Raw genomic sequence first — 19,021 nt, 5'->3', positions numbered from 1 at the left:
TGTTCTTTAGTGATGAAAAACTATTAGACAATTACTTTACTTTTCCAGGTGATCACTGGTGATGGCAGTAGGTTCAATAAATCAATATCAAAGGAGTTATAAATTTCGGTATTCTTAAACTTGCAGCCACCAATATTTCTATTAAACATTTTTACCCCACATAATTTTTTCTGAAATAGTACTTGGCGGAAGAATTTCAGATCAAATATATATATATTTTTCCTAGAGGGCTGCTGACTCCTATTTTTATCTCTTTCCAATTCTGCTTCCATCTCAGTTCAAATGTGTGCTCATAATACAGGGCAAAAGCTAGGCACTGGCAATGTTCGCTAAATTGATGAAATTTGCTTTAAGCCCTCCTTTGTCTTGCTTACCAAACTTCATACATTCATCAACTTCATACTCTCATCAACTGGTAAGTCATTTTTCTTATTATGACTCATTTTCTAATCCTTACAGTTATTTTAGATAACTGTAAAACAGATATCTAAAAATGAATCACAGAACTGTTTCAGAAGTGGAATACTTCGAAGTTTTCCTGACTTACAGCTTCTACTCCTCTTACTCAAGGATACTCTATGAAATCCAGGTTCGAAGAAGAGATTTCACATTTAGACTTCCACTAAAAGGCATTTCAAGTGACTATCGATTTCATTCTTAAATTCTCCTCCTAAAGCCACACATTTTAATTACAGATATTAAGCTATTTTATCAAGATGAACTGTATTTAAAAATCTAGGCTTAATGTCCTGAGGCCTGTCTTCGGTTGGTACTGGGGCCTCGTTTTCAGTAGCAAATAAAGGAGACATATTTTAAATGCTGAAGTCCTTATACATGAACTCTTCTGACTATAAATAACTGGAATGATAGCAACATCTCCATAGGAAGCTGTAATTCCTTTACTCTTCACTCTGTTATTGACATCTGTTATTGAGGTCACTTCCCTCTTCTAAGCTCTCATCAGACACAAGTGACATCTCTCTTTTAATTGCCTCTCAACCTTTTGAATAATGAGTTTTATTTCAGATTAATTCCTTCAAAATCACATTCTGAAGCAAGCATTATTAGTTGGAAAGACTCTCACCATCAAGGATTAGATACTAGCACATTTCATGAGAGATAATTTACTTTCCAATTCTCATTCAGGTGCAATTTAGTTAACTCGAGGCTTAGAAAAATACTTTCTACTAAAAGGAACATCTTTTGTTCAGAGAGGGTAATAACAGGTCATTATCCCAAAAGAAAAAATTTATTGTATCCAAGAGAAGTTGAGAAAGAAGGTTTTAAGTGGAATAACTGAATTCTGACATAACGACCTTATTCATTACCCATATGCTATAACCCAGCTTTTTGAACTATAAACACAGAAACCGTTATCTGTGACAAATAATATATACATTAATATACAACACTCTTGATATTAATTTTTTTCTCATATAAATTTCACTAGCCAAATTTATGTAGTAGTATAAGAATTCCCTCCCCGAATATTTTTCAGATAGGTAAAATGTACTGAATAAAACTAACGATCATGTTACAGTCTTTCTCAAAAAGAATGCACTTTTTCTGGATTAACAGCCTTATGAATATCTCATCCTTCTCATTTCCTCAATCTCCTTGGACTAATTATTCCATGAGGCTAAGACGGTGTAACATTTTGGTCAACAGAAGGAAGAAATGAGTTTTCAAAAAACATGACACTGCCCACCACTCCATCTTGAACAGACGTATTCTTTACTCTGATTTGTACAAAAGAACATTTTAAAACTGCTATTTTAAAAAACAATTTTATTGAATTATTTTCAGTGTATCATAACTCTTCAGCCTTATCAACAACAGTGCAAAAGCCAAAGGTTAACATTTGAAAATGTTCTCCAGGTAACAGTTCTTACTAAAATACTTTCACTCTATTTCTGTTTTCTGCTAGAAAGTCTGTTATTTTATTGCTAAAAGATATCTACTTTATGGAATACATAGTTATCTTCTATTTATGTAGTTAAATTTTAAATAAAAATCACAAATAAATTTTGAACGCTGTGATCCTGACACTCGAACAAATTTCAAAGGAAATTTGTGATTTTTAAAGTATTTTTCATTGACAATAAATAATCTATTTTAAAAACCTTCCTTTTCTTCCATTTTAGAAACAAAGAGGGGTAGAACTATAAAAACAGAACGTATTCTAAATATGCGACAATTATCTTCAGTATCTATAGTAGGCTTTTGAGAGCATCATCTTCTAAATGAAGGCAAAGCATAAAGTCTTTGCTTGCATCAATAAATGTACAACTGGAATTTATTTAAAAAAAAAGACATACAACCTGTCATGGCTCCCCCCCGCCCCTTTTTCAGTCATGGCTTCTTAAATAACCACAAAGCTGTCTCAAATCTTTGGAAATGAATTGTTGGGATACGGGGGGATTTTTAGGGTGCTGAAACTTAAAAAGTAGAATAAGTCTCTAACAGCTCAAGTTATCACACTGATAAACATTGGGAGAGGGTCCAAAAATATTTATGTACAAGTGTCCAAATGTAACATAAGACAAAGATCAATCCACAGCTGAAATTAATGGAAGAGTCATAGCATTAAAAAGAATATAAAAGACAAACTGAACTGTTTATTTGAACCTCAGTAGTTCTACATTTTACAAGCATAGAGAGAAGAGGAATCAGAAGTATTAGAGAATATCAGAGCCAAGCTCACATGAAAACTGGCTTCACCATGCACTCAGGTTAAGAAAGGTTAAATCAAGCAGAAGTTTAGGTAGTCTCTTCTTCACACACAAGCGTGTTTGACAAATTTCTAAAGGCCAAAATCAAAAGGGTAAATTTCATCACAATTACATTAACTGGAAGTATTACTTTAATTATTTTATAACTTTTCCATAATAATTTGTAATTCCCTTAAAGCCACATTCCCAGTTAATTATGTGATCCCTAAGTATTTCCAGAGATAAATCACTGCACTAAGACTTTGATTGAAGTAACAAGGTTTTCTCACATCTGTATCGTGGGTGGCAAGTACTCTCAAATCAGTTTCACTTAGTAAAAACAAACATAACACACGTACATGCATATACAACTTTTATTTAACCTTATGAAAAAATATCGTCCAGGAAGCAGGTTATTCCACCATGTCTTTAAATAATTTATTTTTGTTTTTGTTTTTTTACCTGGTTCTCCTGTGATATCTCTGCTGTAGGGGGTGGTGGAGATTCTTCACATACTGCAAGGCTCCGAACTAGCTTTAACTTTGAGCTTGACTAGAGAAAAGTATTTAAAATTAACACTATATTTCACAAATCTAGGGCATTCACAAAAGCCCCCTAGAGTTTCTTAAGTTCCTTTATGAGCAGTTTCTGCCACGTAGAGATGGAGGTGAAATGTGCAAGTTAAATATATCATTAAAAACCAGTAAAATCCTTTGTTAGGGGGGAAACAAACAACTGCACTTTTGAAAATTATAGCAATAGCAAGAATGAGAATAATCCCAATTTCAAAACCCAAAGAATGGTGAGAAAGCCATTCTCTATAGATAAAGAACCATTAAAGATATAAAAGCAATGCACAAAAGCAACTAGGCAAGACAAAAACCCCAAATAAAACAAAATAAGCTTTCTGCCCCAAACAAAACATGACAAAACTAAACTGAATGCAGCGCCATATGAAAACAAGGATTCGTCAAGCATGAAGGAGGCCCTTGGCATGCCAGCACAAAATATTTACTATACCTTAGACCTCTTTCCTGTCTGTCCAAATGGCTGCAATGGCCGCTGAATACACAAGAAAGATTTGCATTAAATTTCATGCTGAAACAGAATGTTTGCTTCTTAATTCATAATCCTAGACCACAGAGAAACTAACTCCACAAAGAATGGAAAATGAGGAAATCAAAGTTGGATTCAAGGAAAAAAGTACTGATTCCTCCCAGAAGCACACTTGTAGAAGATTTCTTAAAATCCTTCTGTGGGTTGGCATTTCCTTTAAGTGAGCAAATGGAAACAATTTTTGTGTAAATTGAGCTAAATAGAATTTGTAAGTTAACTTTTTAGATAGTAGCAAAATAAAATATACTTCTTCAGTATTTTATAATATATTATACTTTAGCCAAGGTTGGGGGGGGGGAACCCCATAAAAAACCTGAGGAATTTTAAGCAGCTGTGCTCAGTTCCAAGCTTACTAAGGAGAATGTTTCACATCACATTGACTCAGAGTGCAGCCACCTATCTACTGAGGCTTTTCAGCACTGTATGAAATACATCACCAGTTTATTAGTGACAGAATCCTATTTGCCTGGTCTAGGATAAGGCAATGAAGCAGAAATGAAGAAAAGAAGGCAAAGTTCCAACACATGTTCAGTACAACTGCCACATCATCAATCACATGTTTGAGGAACCCACTCGGGCAACCAGCTCTAGTTTCTGATACCAAGCATTGGTTTGGAAAAGAAGCTGAAGTGCCCGTGAACCAGAGCCACAGAGCTTTTAAACATGTTTTCCTTCCTCTCACCTCCTTCTAATCTACCTCTCTAACTCCAACCCTGAACATTACAAGGTCCAGGTATCTATCATTTACACTCATTACAACCAGGGAGCCAGTTTGGTATCAAACATAAAATAGAAAAAAAAATCCTTAATACCTAGATAAGTATGCTTCACATATGGAAAAAAGCCTCCATTTCATTCTAACATCAAAAAGGCCTTCCTTTCAGAACCAACAGAAACGAGAATCTGCAGCACCAGTGTGTCCTATCCCCCATTATAAGCCCAAAGTTCTTGAGATAAGAAGCACTGTACTCTTGGGATTTCGACTGTGGGTTACCCATACTACAAAATATAAGTAAAAACCACAAAGGGAAAATAGAAAAGTGAGTTTCCATTTCTTATAGAGAACAAAACAGCATATATACGCACACATACACACATGCACACATGGCAGGGCTGCCTAAGAGAGCTTCTGCATGTTGGTACTGTCTCTTCTGTTTCTATTTACGCTCTTCTCTAATTTGTTCAAAAGGATTTCTGACTGTAACTCACATCTGAAAATAGAATTAAAAGAAATATGCTACACAGAGTAAGGGCTTACAAGAAAAAAAAGTGGGGGAAAATCCATAGATGAATACCAGCAAAATGCACATGAATAAATGAATTCTAAGGCGGCAGAAGGAAAAAGAATTTGTGACTTACTCCTGTCCTCTGCTTTAATCCGTTACGACTGTTAAGTGTCAAGGGTAGAAAACTTTCTACTAAAAAAACTTAACATCACACCAATAAAAAACCCTTTTGCTGTGGATCAAATACTACTTGTGGTAGACAGAATTCTAAAGTTGGCCTCCCGACATTCCCATTCTCTGGTTATTTAATCAAACATTAATCTACAGTAAGGTTGTGAAGAGATTTTGCAGATGTAATTAAAGTCCCAAGTCAGTTGATCTTAAGATACAGAGATAATTCAGCTGGGTCTGACCTAAGCAAGCGAGCCCCTGAAAAGCTGAGAAGGGCAAGTCAGATTCAAAGGGTGAGAAGGACCTGTCACACCATTGCTGGCTTTGAAGATGGAGGGACTGTGTGAGAAGAACTGCAGAGCCTCTGGGAACAGAGTGGCCACTGGCCAAGAGTCAGCCAGGAAACGTGGACCTCAGACCTACTGTGCAAGGAACTGAGTTCTGCCAAAAAATGGAATGAGCGTGGAAGCAAATTCTTCCCCAGAGTCTTCAGGTAAGGGCCCTGCCCGGTCAACATCTTTGATTTCAGCCTTGTGAAACCCTAAACAGAGAACTCAGCTGAGCCTACCCTAACTTCTAATCTACAGAACTGTGAGTCGATAATTGGGTGTTTTAAGCATGTAAGTTTGTGGTAATAAGCTAAGCAGCAAAAGAAAACTAATGCACTACTACACGAGTATACTATAAACTGCCAAATGGGCATTATTCAGTAAAAATCACTTATTTAACTTAAAATAGCAAAGAACTGAAATTACATAATATATACTAGAAAATCTGCCACACATACATGCACACAATCACCACAAAACAGAAAATAAGTTTTTTCTTTTAAAGATTGGCACCTGAGCTAACATCTGTTACCAATCTTCTTTCTTTTTTTTGTCTTCTTCTCCCCAAAGCCCCCCAATACATAGTTGCATATTCTAGCTGTAGGCCCTTCTGGTTGTGCCACATGGGACACTGCCTGAGCGTGGCTTGATGAGCAGTGCCATGTTTCCGCCCAGGATCTGAATGGGCAAAACCCTGGGCTGCCGAAGTGGAGTGCACGAACCCAACCACTTGGCCACGGGGCCGGCCCCAACAAGTTATTTTTATTAAAGTAGATAGCCTTTGTTTTATATTTTTGGTATCAGTTCGGCAGCCAGATTTGGCTTTAAACAGGAGTAAAATTATTTTTAAAATGGATTTTTTAAAGCATGCCTTCCACTTTTTCCCAATTTTTTTATTGCGGAAAAATACACATAACATAAAATTTACCATCTTAACTATTTTTAAGTGTACAGCTCAGTAGTACTAAATACATTCATAATGTTGTACAACCATCACCATTATCCATATCCATAAGTCTTCTCATCTTGTAAAACTGAAACGCCATACTCACGAAACATAATTCTCCATTCTCCTCTCCCCTCAAACCTTCAGCAACCACTACTCTTTCTGTCTCTATGATTTTGACTACTCTAAGTACCTCAAATAAGTGGAATCATACACTATTGTCTTTTTGTGACTGGCTTATTTCACTTAGCCTAATGTCCTCAAGGTTTATCCTGTTCTAGCATGTGTCAGAATTTCCTTCCTTTCTAGGACTGAATAATAATCCGTTGTCTGTATATACCACATTTTTAAAATCTATTCATCTGTTGACGGACATTTGGGTTGTTTCCAACTTTTGGCTATTGTGAATAATGCTGCTATCAAGATGGGTGTACAAACATCTCTCTGAGATCCTGCTTTGAATGCTTTTGGGAATATACCCAGAAGTGGAACTGCAAGATCATATGGTAATTCTATTTTTAATTTTTTGAAGAACTGCCATACTGATTTCCACAGTGGCTGTACCATTTTAAATTCCCACCAACAGTGTACAAGGGTTCCAATTTCTCCACATCCTTGCCAACACTTGTTTTCTGTTTTTTGACAGTAGCCACCCTAATGGGGGTGAGGTGGTATCTCATTGTAGTTTTGATTTACTTTTCCCGAATGATTTGTAATGCTGAGTATCTTTTCATGAACTTATTGGCCATTCCTATATCTTCTTCGGAGAAATGTCTATTCAAGTCTTTTGCCTGTTTTTGAATTATTTTTTGTTGCTGTTGTGTTTTAGGTGTTCTCAATATCTGGTTATTAAACTCTTATCAGATATATGATTTACAAATATTTTCTCCTATTCTATGGGTTGCCTTTTCACTGTTGATAGTGTCTTTTGATGCACATCATTTTTTAATTTTCATGAAGTCCAATTTGTCCACTTTTTCTTTCATTACCTGTGCCTTTGGTGTCATATCTAAGAAATCACTGCTAAATCCAATGTCATAAAGTTTTTGTCCTATGCCCCCCATACTTTTCTAGAGATTGCTGGGTTATTCAATTTGGTATACTGATTACAGTAAGAGCAGTAAGAATTATGCTTTATAAACATTACATTATTACAACATCATTGTGATATGGCTTTGCACTGATTGTGTATAGAGAAAAAATAACATTGGAAATACAGCAATAATCACATGTGCAAACCAAGCACATCACCTTGACACAGTCCTTAGTAAAAAGGTTTGGTTAGGTGATGACTGATACTGCTGCATGCAGGTCAGCCATTGCTTTGAAGGACCAACTTTAAACAGCTTCATTCATTGAAAAAAATCCCTGCCACTAGCCCACAATGGCCAGAAGCCGCCTATGGTAACCTTCACTCATGTCACTTGCAATTACTGTGTCCATGGTCTTCTGATACATCTGACTGAACATCTGTCTTATTTGTACAAGATCCATCTCACTTCAAGTGACCACAATCCTGTGCAGGGTGGAAACATTTGTGCTAGCACCTCTCCTAGAATAGTGGAGCCTCTCAGCAAAGAAAGCATGGCAGTTCAGGGCACACTGAGTATCTTCCTCAGCCAACTGATGGTTTATGTGTGTGTGTGTTTAGCATTTTATTTCACCCTTTCAAAATCCACCCATCTTGAGATCAAGCTGGCTGTCTTATCTCACTCTCATCATCCAAGTCTCACAATTTAGGAAGCAAGTTCCAACTCTGGACAGGGTTGCTCCTTGGAGTCCTCATTTCAGCAAACATTGTAGCATCTACAAGATCCAGCAAAAAGAATTTGAGTTCACTGTAAAATGCATTAAAATACAGATGCCGCTTTTATGGTAGGTGGGCCCAAATGAAGCTGGGAAAGGTTATGATTGAGGCAGCACGGTACTCCAGAAAAAGCATATGGAGCTAAGATGGCTAGAGCTGAGTCCTGGCTGTGCCACTGGCTCTCCAGGTGACCTGGCAATTCATTTACATGGGCATAGGTCACTGAAAAATGCAAGGGTTGCTCAGATCAACTTTGGAAACCTTTTAGCTGTGACTCTGAGTTCTATGATTCTAACTCCAAAACAGCTGGTCATTATCCTGAGTTCCTCTTGCCAAGTCAGGATCTTTTTTGGAAGAAATGTCATCAGATGGGATTAACAAAGGGCATCTCTCCTCCAGGGCATTTCTTCCTCAAGTTCATGAAGGTTAGTGGTAGTGATAATAACCTCCACAGATGTTCATGGTTTTCAAATGAAAACCCACCCACCCTGAGCCCAAACGCACACTGTCAGTTCTCAGGGGCTGGGTGCGGAACGTGGAGCCCCCTGATAGTCTTGCCTCAGACCTCAGCATTGATTCTTTCCTTAGAAATGCTACATTCTTTCTCTGGTATAAGTGAACTGGCCCAGTGGCTTTCCTCCCATTGTCTGCAGGGCCAGGATCAGTGTGTCACTGCTCTAGCTGTGTGTTTCTGCTGGGCACATCACAGAGGGCCTGTGGTCTTGGAAGATGCCCAAAGGGCAGGGAGCCCAGCTTCACTAATCATTTGATTAGGATAGCTTCCACAGCTTAATGGTTGTTTTCCTTCATCAGTGTTGTTGCTTTTCTCTTAGGTATCTTACATTCTCATTGCTCAAAGTACTGCCCACAGCCTGTTGACCAGCAACAATGGCATTAGCTGGGAGCTTGTTGAGATGCAGAATCGTGGGAGACTCACCTCACACCTTCTTCAGTCTGTTTTGTGGTTTTGCAGTCTTCACCCTTTGCCCTCCTTAAAGTTGTCAACTTTAAATGGGGCTGGCAGCTCCAGCTCTGAGGCCCCTTCCCTTTTGAGTGTGCAGGTTGCAGCAGGTATCCCTGGGTGCTGGAGGTGTCTTGGAGGTGGGGCTGGCGATGGAGAAAGCCCCCCTGGCATCATATCTAAGAGATCATTTCCAAATCCAATGTCACAAAGCTTTTCACCTATGTTTTCTTCTAAGAGTTTTACCGTTTTAGCTCTTCTGTTTAGGTCTTTGATCCATTTTGTGTTAATTTCTGTACATAATAGTTCCCCCTTATCCATAGGGGATATGTTCCAAGACCCCCAGTGGATGCCTGAAACTAGATAGTATCGGATCCTATATATATTATGTTTTTTCCTATACATACATACTTATGATAAAAGTTTAATTTATAAATTAGGCACACCAAGAGATTAATTACAATAGCTAATAATAGAACAATTATAACAATTATAAAAATAGAACAATTACAACAATATACTGTAATAAAAGTTATGTGAATGTGGTTTCTCTTTCAAAATATCTTACTGTACTGTACTCACCCTTCTTTTTGTGATGTTACAAGATAAAACGTCTATGTGATGAAATGAAATGAGGTGAATGAGCGTTAGGCTACCACTGACCTTCTGATGGTACGTCAGAAGCAAGATCATCTGCTTCTGGACCATGGTTGACCACAGGTAACTGAAACCGTGGAACTTGAAACAGCAGATAAAGGGGGAGAGAGGGACTACTGTACGGTGTTAGGGAGAGGCCCAACTTCATTCTTCTGCATGTGGAGCTCTAGTTTTCCCAGCATCATAGGTTGAAAAGGCTGTCCTTTCTCCATGGTCTTGGCACCCTCGTCAAAAATCATTTGACCATATATGCAAGGGCTTATTTCTGGCCTCTCTATTCCATTTCGTTGGTCTATCTGTCTGTCTTTATGTCAGTACCACCCTGTTTTGGCTACTGTAGCTTTGCAGTAAGTTTTGAAATCAGGAAGTGTGAGAACTTGTTTTGTTCTTTTTCAAAATTGTTTTGGCTATTCTGGGTCCCTTGAGACTCCATATGAATTTTAGAATGGGTTTTTCTGTTTCTTCAAAAAATGTCTTTTGGATTTTGACAGGGATTGCAGTGAATCTGCAGATCACTTTGAGTAGTATTGGCATTTTAAGAATATTAAGTCTTCCAATCCCTGAACAGGGGATGTGTTTCCACTTAGTTATGTCTCTTTCTTTTAGCAATGTTTTGTAGTTTTCACTGTATAAGTCTTTTGTGTCCTTGATTAATTCCTAAGTGTTTTATTCTTTTTTGTAAATAGAATTGCTTCTCTAATTTCCTCTTCAGATTGTTCACTGTTGGTGTATAGAAATACAACTGATTTTTTGTGTTGACTGTATCCTGCTATTTTACTGAATTCAGTTATTAGCTCTAACAGTTTTGTGTGTGAATCTTTAGGGTTTTCTATACATAAAATCATGTCATTTGCAAACAGAGATAATTTTACTTCTTCCTTTCCAATTTGGATGTCTTTTATTTCTTTTTCTTGCCTAATAGCTCTGGTTAGAATTTCCAGCACTGTGTTGACTAGAAGCACAAGTAGTGGGCATCCTTGCCTCGTTCTTGATCTTAGTGGAAAAGCTTTCAGTCTTTTACCAGTATGATGTTCAATGTGGGTTTTTCATATATGGCTTTTATTATGTTGAGTTAGTTTGCTTCTATTGCTAGTTTTATGAGTGTTTTTTAATCATAAAACGGTGTTGAGTTTTCTGAAAGTCTTTCTCTGAATCAATTAAGATGACTAGGTGCTTTTTCCCCTTCCTTCTGTTAAGATGGTGTACTGCATCAAACAATTTCCACATGTTGAACCATCTTTGCATTCCAGGAATAAATCTCACTCAGTCATGGCATATAATCCTTTTACTATACTACTGAATTCAGTTTGCTAGTATTTTGTTGAAGATTTTTGCATCAGTGTTCATAAGGGACGCTGATCTGTAGTTTACTTTTCTTGTAGTGTCTTTGTCTAGCTATAGTATCAGGGTAATGCTGGCCACACAGAAGGAGTTAGGAAGTTCTCCCTCCTCTAATTTTTTGTAAAAGTTTGAGTAGGATTGGTATTAGTTCTTCTCTAAATGTTTGGTAGAATTCACCAGCAAAGGCATGAGATCCACCAGGACTCTTCTCTGTTGAGAGATTTTTGAATACTGCTTCAATCTCCTTACTAGTTATCGGTTATCGGTCTATTCAGATTTTCTGTTTCTTTGTGATTTAGCCTTTCTGGGTAGGTTTTACGTTTCCAGGAATTTGTCCATTTCACCTAGATCCAATTTGCTGGCACACAAAAATTGTTCATAGTCCTTTCTTACAATCTTTTTTATTTTGTAGGATTGGTAGTAACATCCCCACTTAATTTCTTATTTTAGTAATTTGAGTCTTCTTTTTTTCTTAGTCTATCTAACTAAAGGTTGTCAATTTTGTTGATCTTTCCAAGAACCAACTTTTGGTTTCATTGATTTTTCTCTATTGTTTTGCTTTTCACTTTTAAGAGAACTTCAGTGTCACAGTAAAAATTTAGCAGCTTGTTTAACAGATCTTTATGACTCCAGAAACATGCTAATTAAGTTAGAACTTAGAAGGCTGAGGGACAAAGCACCCAATTTATAATTTACATTGTTTGACACTGTAGTATAGGACAGGAATTGGGCCTATAAATGGGTGCAGAATATGAAACATCTTGACTAGAATTTCAGTTTGAAACTGATATTAATACATTGTCAGAGCTAGCTGCTACCTTGGAGAAAAACTGCGGTTCAATAATAAATGGTTAAGTAATATTACAATGAATGTACACTGTTTTTCACTGTACTGCCCTATAGATCAAATTTGAGTGCAAAGAAAAACAAACATGGTTGATGATTTCAGTACTTTGTTCTTTTGTTTACAATAAAAGAACTTTAAACAGATTTAAGATTTATTTTGAATATGAATCTGAAAGGATCCTCAAAACATTACCTATATGTTAATTGCTACCCTAAATCAGAGATCTTTACAATTAATAACAAAAGAAACAAAACCCTAAATCTATGCAGTCAACTTTAATATATGGGAATGGCACATAGGTTTTGTTTTCTAATTTTTTTGATTAATCATAAGGTCTCTTTTGGTCTAACATTCTCACTAACTTTCTTTGCCTATCTTTGTACTGCTAAGAACAATTTGAAGTTTATTATAAAGGAAAACAAAGAAAAATGAAAGTATTGAAATAATGAAACGAGATTTATGTATTACTAAGAAAGAACAGAATAATCTTTATGAATAATATTGCATGTTAAGACAATCACCAATGAATGTTAGTCAATTGAGAGGAAACCTAACATTTCAAAAAGAGGGTTGTTTTTGATTTGTAATTATTATGAACATATAAAGTGTAATGGTTGAGATATTTCAACTAAGGCTCTTAATATACCTTGAAGACCTTACTAATTCTCACTACTTTTCAAGGCAATAGCAAAGATTAATGGTAATTATGAAGAGAAGATAAGGCATTAAAGAGTTAAATGTCTAACTAAAGGTCAAGAACAATAAAAACAACAGAGGTCAAATTGATAACTTCCACTGGAATAAGAGAAAACAGCAAAGTTTTCTGAGTTGGGAGAGTGAACTTCTTAAAAAAAAATTCAATAAACCGACAAACCAAAGCCAATCAGTAACCTGTTTATACCATTTAACACTTTGGGTGAAAGAGCACAGAACTAAATATCCAAAGGCCTGAGTCTTAACACTAAGGAAAAGTCCCCAGAGAAAGCCACAGACTCTGGTTTACAGTTACCCCTTATATTAAATGAAGATAAAGGATCTCACCATACTACTGGTGACATACATGAAAATTATTGGAAGAAGTAAAAATATTACGTAAAAGCATTTCTCCATCTATACGATGTGGTGAACATCTTCTTTATAGATGTCATAATAAAGCACTGGGAAAAGCAAATGTGTTTACATAAGTGCTAGCTCTCATATGTGCATATAACTCAGGTTCAATAGAAAGAGTACCAAATTCTAGAAATAATTTAAAAAGTAAAGTGTACTATGGGAAGTGAATTTTAAGTTTTAAAAGCTGAACTCATTAAATATTAATAAAAGACAATAAAAGTACAGTATACAGACAGGAAGCTTAATACAAAGAAACAAAAATAATGCACTGAAATTCTTGGGAGCTTATGTCAAGAAATAAATTTTACTTTACATACAATTTTTTACCTTTGTTAGTCAAATAGGAAAACAGTTAAGATTTTTATGATTTTATATAGACAGACTTTTATTCAATCCTTTCAACAGAAATTCCTTTGCATGTTTCATCAATTAAGGAATTTGATGCCCATTAAACTCACTGGAAGTTGGCCTGTACCCTGAGTTTTTCTGCTTATCTTACTGGATTGCCATTGCTTTCTTGTCCCTTACTTGCCCTATCCTCCCCTTTTAAAAGAAATGCATTGGAACTAACTTGGGGGATACAAGATGCAAAAGTCTCATCTTGACCATCAAAGGGCTTGCCACAGAAACTGAGAATATACTAAATACATACTTCAACTGATTCTGCGTGTGGAAAATTCACTTATATATATCAGAAACTGTTCATGCACTCTGGCACATAAGCCCTAGCTGTCAACAAAAATCAGTTCTTTACTTCCTCCACAACAAGGGTTACCAAAACAACATGGATTTGCCACCCTACTGTTCAATAAACAGTTTGTGGGGAGAGGGATTGTTGTTTAAACTGATCCAAAATATGTTTTAGATGTTTACATACACATTTATATAGATGAACATCCTTAGACAGAGCATTCGTCAAGTACAAAGATACAACTGTAAAGAATAAGAAAGTTGAGTCTGAACCTTTAGTAAGTAACAGAGCACAAGATTTCTAATTTTACATTTCAAACAAATGATGGCAACAGTCAACGCAAGTAATTTACCCTACATTTAATCTAAAAAATCTATCCCTGAGAAATATCAAACAATGGAGGCCATACAAATAAGTTATACAAAGGAAACCAAAGCAAACACTTCACCCCTCCATTGATCCTATGTTAAAGATTAGTAATAGTCTAACAAATCAAACATTTTCTGGATTTAGAAACTTGACACCTCACTACCCCAAACTTCCAAATACTTAATAATCATAGAAAGTCCAACATGTAACTCAAGATCCAATTATTTGGGACCATAATCAACAATTCAGAACAACCTTATAGCAATTATGTGGGAAAGTTAGTGTCTTGACATTAAAGCACATAGATTACTCGAATTCGCTCTAAAGTATTCTTAAGAAATTCTTAAGAAAGTAACCCTAAAATTTCTATAAAAGATTGTAGTCCAAAACAAAAATCTGAATAAAAAAACAGCAAATAATTTTTAAAGAGTAGAGAGCCATACAAGCAGAATTATTTATAATAATAATGGTCAAGGAACTTTATGAGATAATCTTTGTGGACCTCTCTCTAGTTTGATCAAATTATTTTTCATGTAAATGCTCTCCATAACCAATAGTAGAAAACAGAAAGATTTCTTCATAGTATTAAAGCAGCTACGATGGTCAGGAAATTAAGACTTGTAAATGGATGAAATGTATGCTTCTTCAGGAAAACATTTCCATTTTCCTAAGTACTTTAAATATTACTATGCTGATGGAAGACAACAGACATAAGTTATACTCATGGTAGCTGATCTTCAGAATGATAGAGAATATATTGGTTTACTCGAAATTCTTAATAGGAAATCTACATTCTTTGGCACATACATCTAAATATGAGTAAAAATAATAGTTACTATTTAAAATTAAACCTTTAGGTAGTATCTTAGAGTTACCAAAGGAAGACAAAATGTCTAGTAATATCTTAGAAAAAAGGTATTTCATAATAGGTAACTCCATATTAAGTTAAAAGGCAACTTTATATTAACCAGGTTTTTTTTTAACACAACACTCTATTCCCTGTTCATGCTTAAAATAGTTGATTCTATTTTACACTGTGTCAGGTGAAAACATAGGAAAAAAATTTTCTGATCTTATCTGCTTCCATTCCTAATTTCCACGACTTAAATCTCTCATATTATTTCGATTGTAAGCCCCTTGCCAGACACCCTGCACAGAGGCATCTTGGACCCAAAAAAGCTCCAAGCACAGTAAATATTCCCACATATAGTAAATTCTTAATAAACAAATGAATAAACAGTGAATATAGCATTCAATGGATTAACATAAAATGAATTCTCATATTCTCTGTTCCTCTTCCCAGTCTTTACAGACACCATGCTATATGGAACATGTCAGAGACCATGCCGATTTTTGCTTACTATAGTATTTCCTTGATATAGTATATTTTCAATGAGTATTTGGGGGAGTTGCACTCGTGGTCTAGTGGTTAAGATTTCCCAGTGAGAGAACCATAATACCCATCTATTGGTTGTTATGCTGTGGTGGCTGTGTGTTGCTGTGATGCTGAAAGCTATGCCACTGGTATTTCGAATACCACCAGAGTCATCCATGCTGAACTAGTTTTAGTGGAGCTTCCAGACTAAGACAGACTAGGAAAAAGGACCTGGCGACCCACTTCTGAAAAAATTGGCCATGAAAACCCTATGAATAGCAGCCAAGCATTGTCTGATACAGCACCAGAAGGTGAGAGGATGGTGCAAAAAAAACCAGGCAGGGTTTCACTATGCTGTACACAGGGTCACTAGGAGTCAGAGTTGACTCAATGGCACTAACAACAACAAAAGTGTTTGGGGAGTGCATGAAATTTTCCTGTAGTACGAACAACTGGGACATGCTTCAGTAGTGGTCATGAGAATATTTTTGTGCTTATTGCCAAGGGCAACACAACAAACATAGGAGGAAAAGCAATAATCCAAATTAATCGCCTCTTGATAAGCATGACCTGAAGAGTGAACATCAGGTGCAGAAAAGAGACTACAAGGAAATATTTCACTACAGTCATGTGCTGCAAAATGATGTTTCAGTCAGTGATGGACCACATATATGACAGTTGTCCTATAAGTACCTATAAGGTACTATATAGCCTAGGTGTGTAGTAGGCTATACCATCTAGATTTGTGTAAGTACACTCTATGATGTTTGCACAACGATGAAATCGCCTAACACCACATGACTGTATTTCAATCAGGAATGCAAAAGAATTTTAGTAGGTTTTCTCTTATTCAATCAAGATACTGGCACACTGCCACCACTGAGTGTACTGATTGCAGGCATGGAGATTTTTTGTTTAAAAAGTGCTATTACTAAAAATGAGTAGAAAAAATATGTATGCCTCCCAATTTCTTCTATAATTACTACTTGACTATACTTAATCAGCGAGGCCTAAACGCTTTCTCATAGCTGCACGAATTGCTATCACTTTCTAACACATTTGTGGCACATAATGGAGAATAACGCAAGTTGTTTTTGTGTGTGTATGTATGTGTGTGTGTGTGTGTGTGAGAGAGGAAGACTGGCCCTGAGTTAACATCTGTTGCTAATCTTCCTCTTTTTGCTTTAGGAGGACTGTTGCTGAGCTGACATCTGTGCCAATCTTCTTCTATTTTACGTGGGATGCTGCAGCAGCGTGGCTTCATGTGCGGTGCTAGGTCTGTGCCCAGGATCCGAACCTGTGAACCCCAGGCTGCCAAAGTGAATGGTGTGAACTTAATCACTACAGAACCGGGCCAGCCCCTAAAGAAAGTTTTTGACTGAATGAAGGAATTAATCTTTAAAAGAGACCTCTTTACTTATCATAAAAAAATGAAGGTACAATTTTTGGCATGTAGCCCTCAAGGTCTTTAGAATGTAGAAAGAACGACAGAGTACTTTCTCCAAAAATAGAATTCTTATTCATAGGGCTAAACTAAAACAGAAGTGTTAAAGATAGTATTTTAAAATAACTTTTTGTGGTAGAATAAAAGTCTTTCCTACTGAGAGGCAGGGTCTAATTCCCCTTCCCTTGAATGTGGGCTGGCCCTACTGACACGCATCATCAAACGACATTCTGGGACTTCCCAGCCCAGGTCAAAAGAAATCTTGTAGATTTGCTTGGCTCCTGGAACACTCTTTCTGGGACCTCTGAGTCGCCACATAATAAGTCTTATAGTCTACCATGCTAGAGGGACTATAGGTAGTGTTTCCAGTTCCAGCTGAGCCTATATTCCAGTCATTCCCACCAAGGTGCCAGATATGTAAGTGAAACAGTTTTGGACCTTCCAGGTCAGGCCATCTGCCAGTTAAATATCAGCAAGGGACCTCTTTTGATGCCTTGTGCAACAGAAAATTCACTCAGCCAAGCCTTTGTTCCATTTCCTGACTCACAAATCATGAGATATTAAAAAATAAAATGTTGTTGTTTTGACATTGTTAGCCCTTTGTTTTGCAACACTTTGTTATATAGCAGTAGATAACTGAAACACTTAGAAGTAAATACTATAAGTACTACTTCAAACAATTTTCACCTGTCGTGCATCTGCTGACCAACTCACCAATTTCTATCTGTGCGTGGAATTAAAAGCCTTCTCAGTGGTTAGTGCTAAGTTATCAAATATGTGTAGCATCAAAAGCCTCAAGTGACTTTTTTTCCACCAACTTCTTTGCTCAGTCATGGTTGATTGATTGCTTTCTTTGAGGGCTGCTTTTATCAAAAGAACTTCTGCAGTTTCAAACTCTCTATTCTTCTCTCCCCTAAGAGCTCTTAGGTTAAATTCTGAACTCTTCATTACTTATTATTATGTACAGAGCAGAATGAAAAAGTAGAAAGCCAATAAAAAACATACTGGCCATATACAAATAAAAAGAACTATGTTACATGACACAAGCAAATCAAAGAGATAGACTCAACCAGCTAATCCAGAGGGCTCAAAAATCAGCTGATAGGCACGTCCCCCAGAGTCAACTTACCTGTTTAGAATCCTGAAAGTGAGTTTTGTATGAAGATTATAACTATATATTGAATATTCAGTATTTGTAGCCGGAGAGAAATTCCTGTTTACCTGCAAATCAATGTTGTTGTCAATACAACGTTCATTCTTCTCTGCCAAAATCTTCCCATAGTTTTCTGATTTGATAAGATTTTCAACTCTGGTTGTATCTTTCACTTCTGCCTCCAAATCCTTCATTGTTTCAGTTTCATTTTTTACAGTAACAGTATCAGACATCCTCATTAGCAAAGGTTATTTTAGAATTCTAGAGGGAACTTGAAGCCTTAGCAAGAAAGAAAAAAAATTTTAATTCTATTTGAAACATTTCTTAAATTCAGTTATTGCACAGTACTGAGTACCATCTATATTCCAGGAATAATGATGAGTATACACTGACAGAAGCAAAATTCTTGCTTTCAAGGAGTATACAGTTTAGTGGTAGACACGTTCAAATAAAAAAAATCATAATACAATGAGATAAGCGCTATAATAAGGGTACAAGGTGATTTTGATGCACATACTACTTCTGAAAGTTCCTAAGAAACATTAAGGAATGAGCCATATTGAGATGGAAGGTATGGCTAGAGAGTTATAAATGTATATTTTAGATGACAGAAATATTTTTCTCTAAAGGGATATTATGAGTATCATCCTATGAGAAAAATACTTTCCTATCATAGCTTTCTATCTAGATTTCTAAAATTCTAAACTTCTTAAATTACTGTGTCATTCTGAGAGGAAATAGTGAAACAAACAGCAACATTCTAT

General features: G+C 36.2%; 1 protein-coding gene across 9 annotated transcripts in view; it reads right to left on the bottom strand.

Moving 5' to 3' along the window:
• R3HDM1 (R3H domain containing 1) overlaps positions 1-19,021 on the bottom strand; it is a 180,952-nt gene that overhangs the window by 95,063 nt on the left and 66,868 nt on the right. For 5 of the 9 annotated variants that reach the window (XM_046659030.1, XM_046659032.1, XM_046659034.1 and 2 more), the window contains exons 3-5: positions 18,326-18,536; positions 3,732-3,773; positions 3,174-3,263 (exon numbers count right to left, since the gene is read on the bottom strand). In XM_046659030.1, coding sequence (XP_046514986.1) covers positions 3,174-3,263; positions 3,732-3,773; positions 18,326-18,496 — 303 coding nt within the window. In that variant the 5' untranslated portion in view covers positions 18,497-18,536. Of the gene's footprint in view, positions 1-3,173; positions 3,264-3,731; positions 3,774-18,325; positions 18,537-19,021 lie in introns of those variants that run through there. The other 4 variants (XM_046659033.1, XM_046659038.1, XM_046659036.1 and 1 more) reach the window with 3 other exon arrangements.

This window comes from Equus quagga, chromosome 4 (assembly GCF_021613505.1).
Source record: "Equus quagga isolate Etosha38 chromosome 4, UCLA_HA_Equagga_1.0, whole genome shotgun sequence".
NCBI classification, from domain to species: domain Eukaryota; kingdom Metazoa; phylum Chordata; class Mammalia; order Perissodactyla; family Equidae; genus Equus; species Equus quagga.
This window is presented reverse-complemented; position numbering and strand designations above follow the sequence as displayed.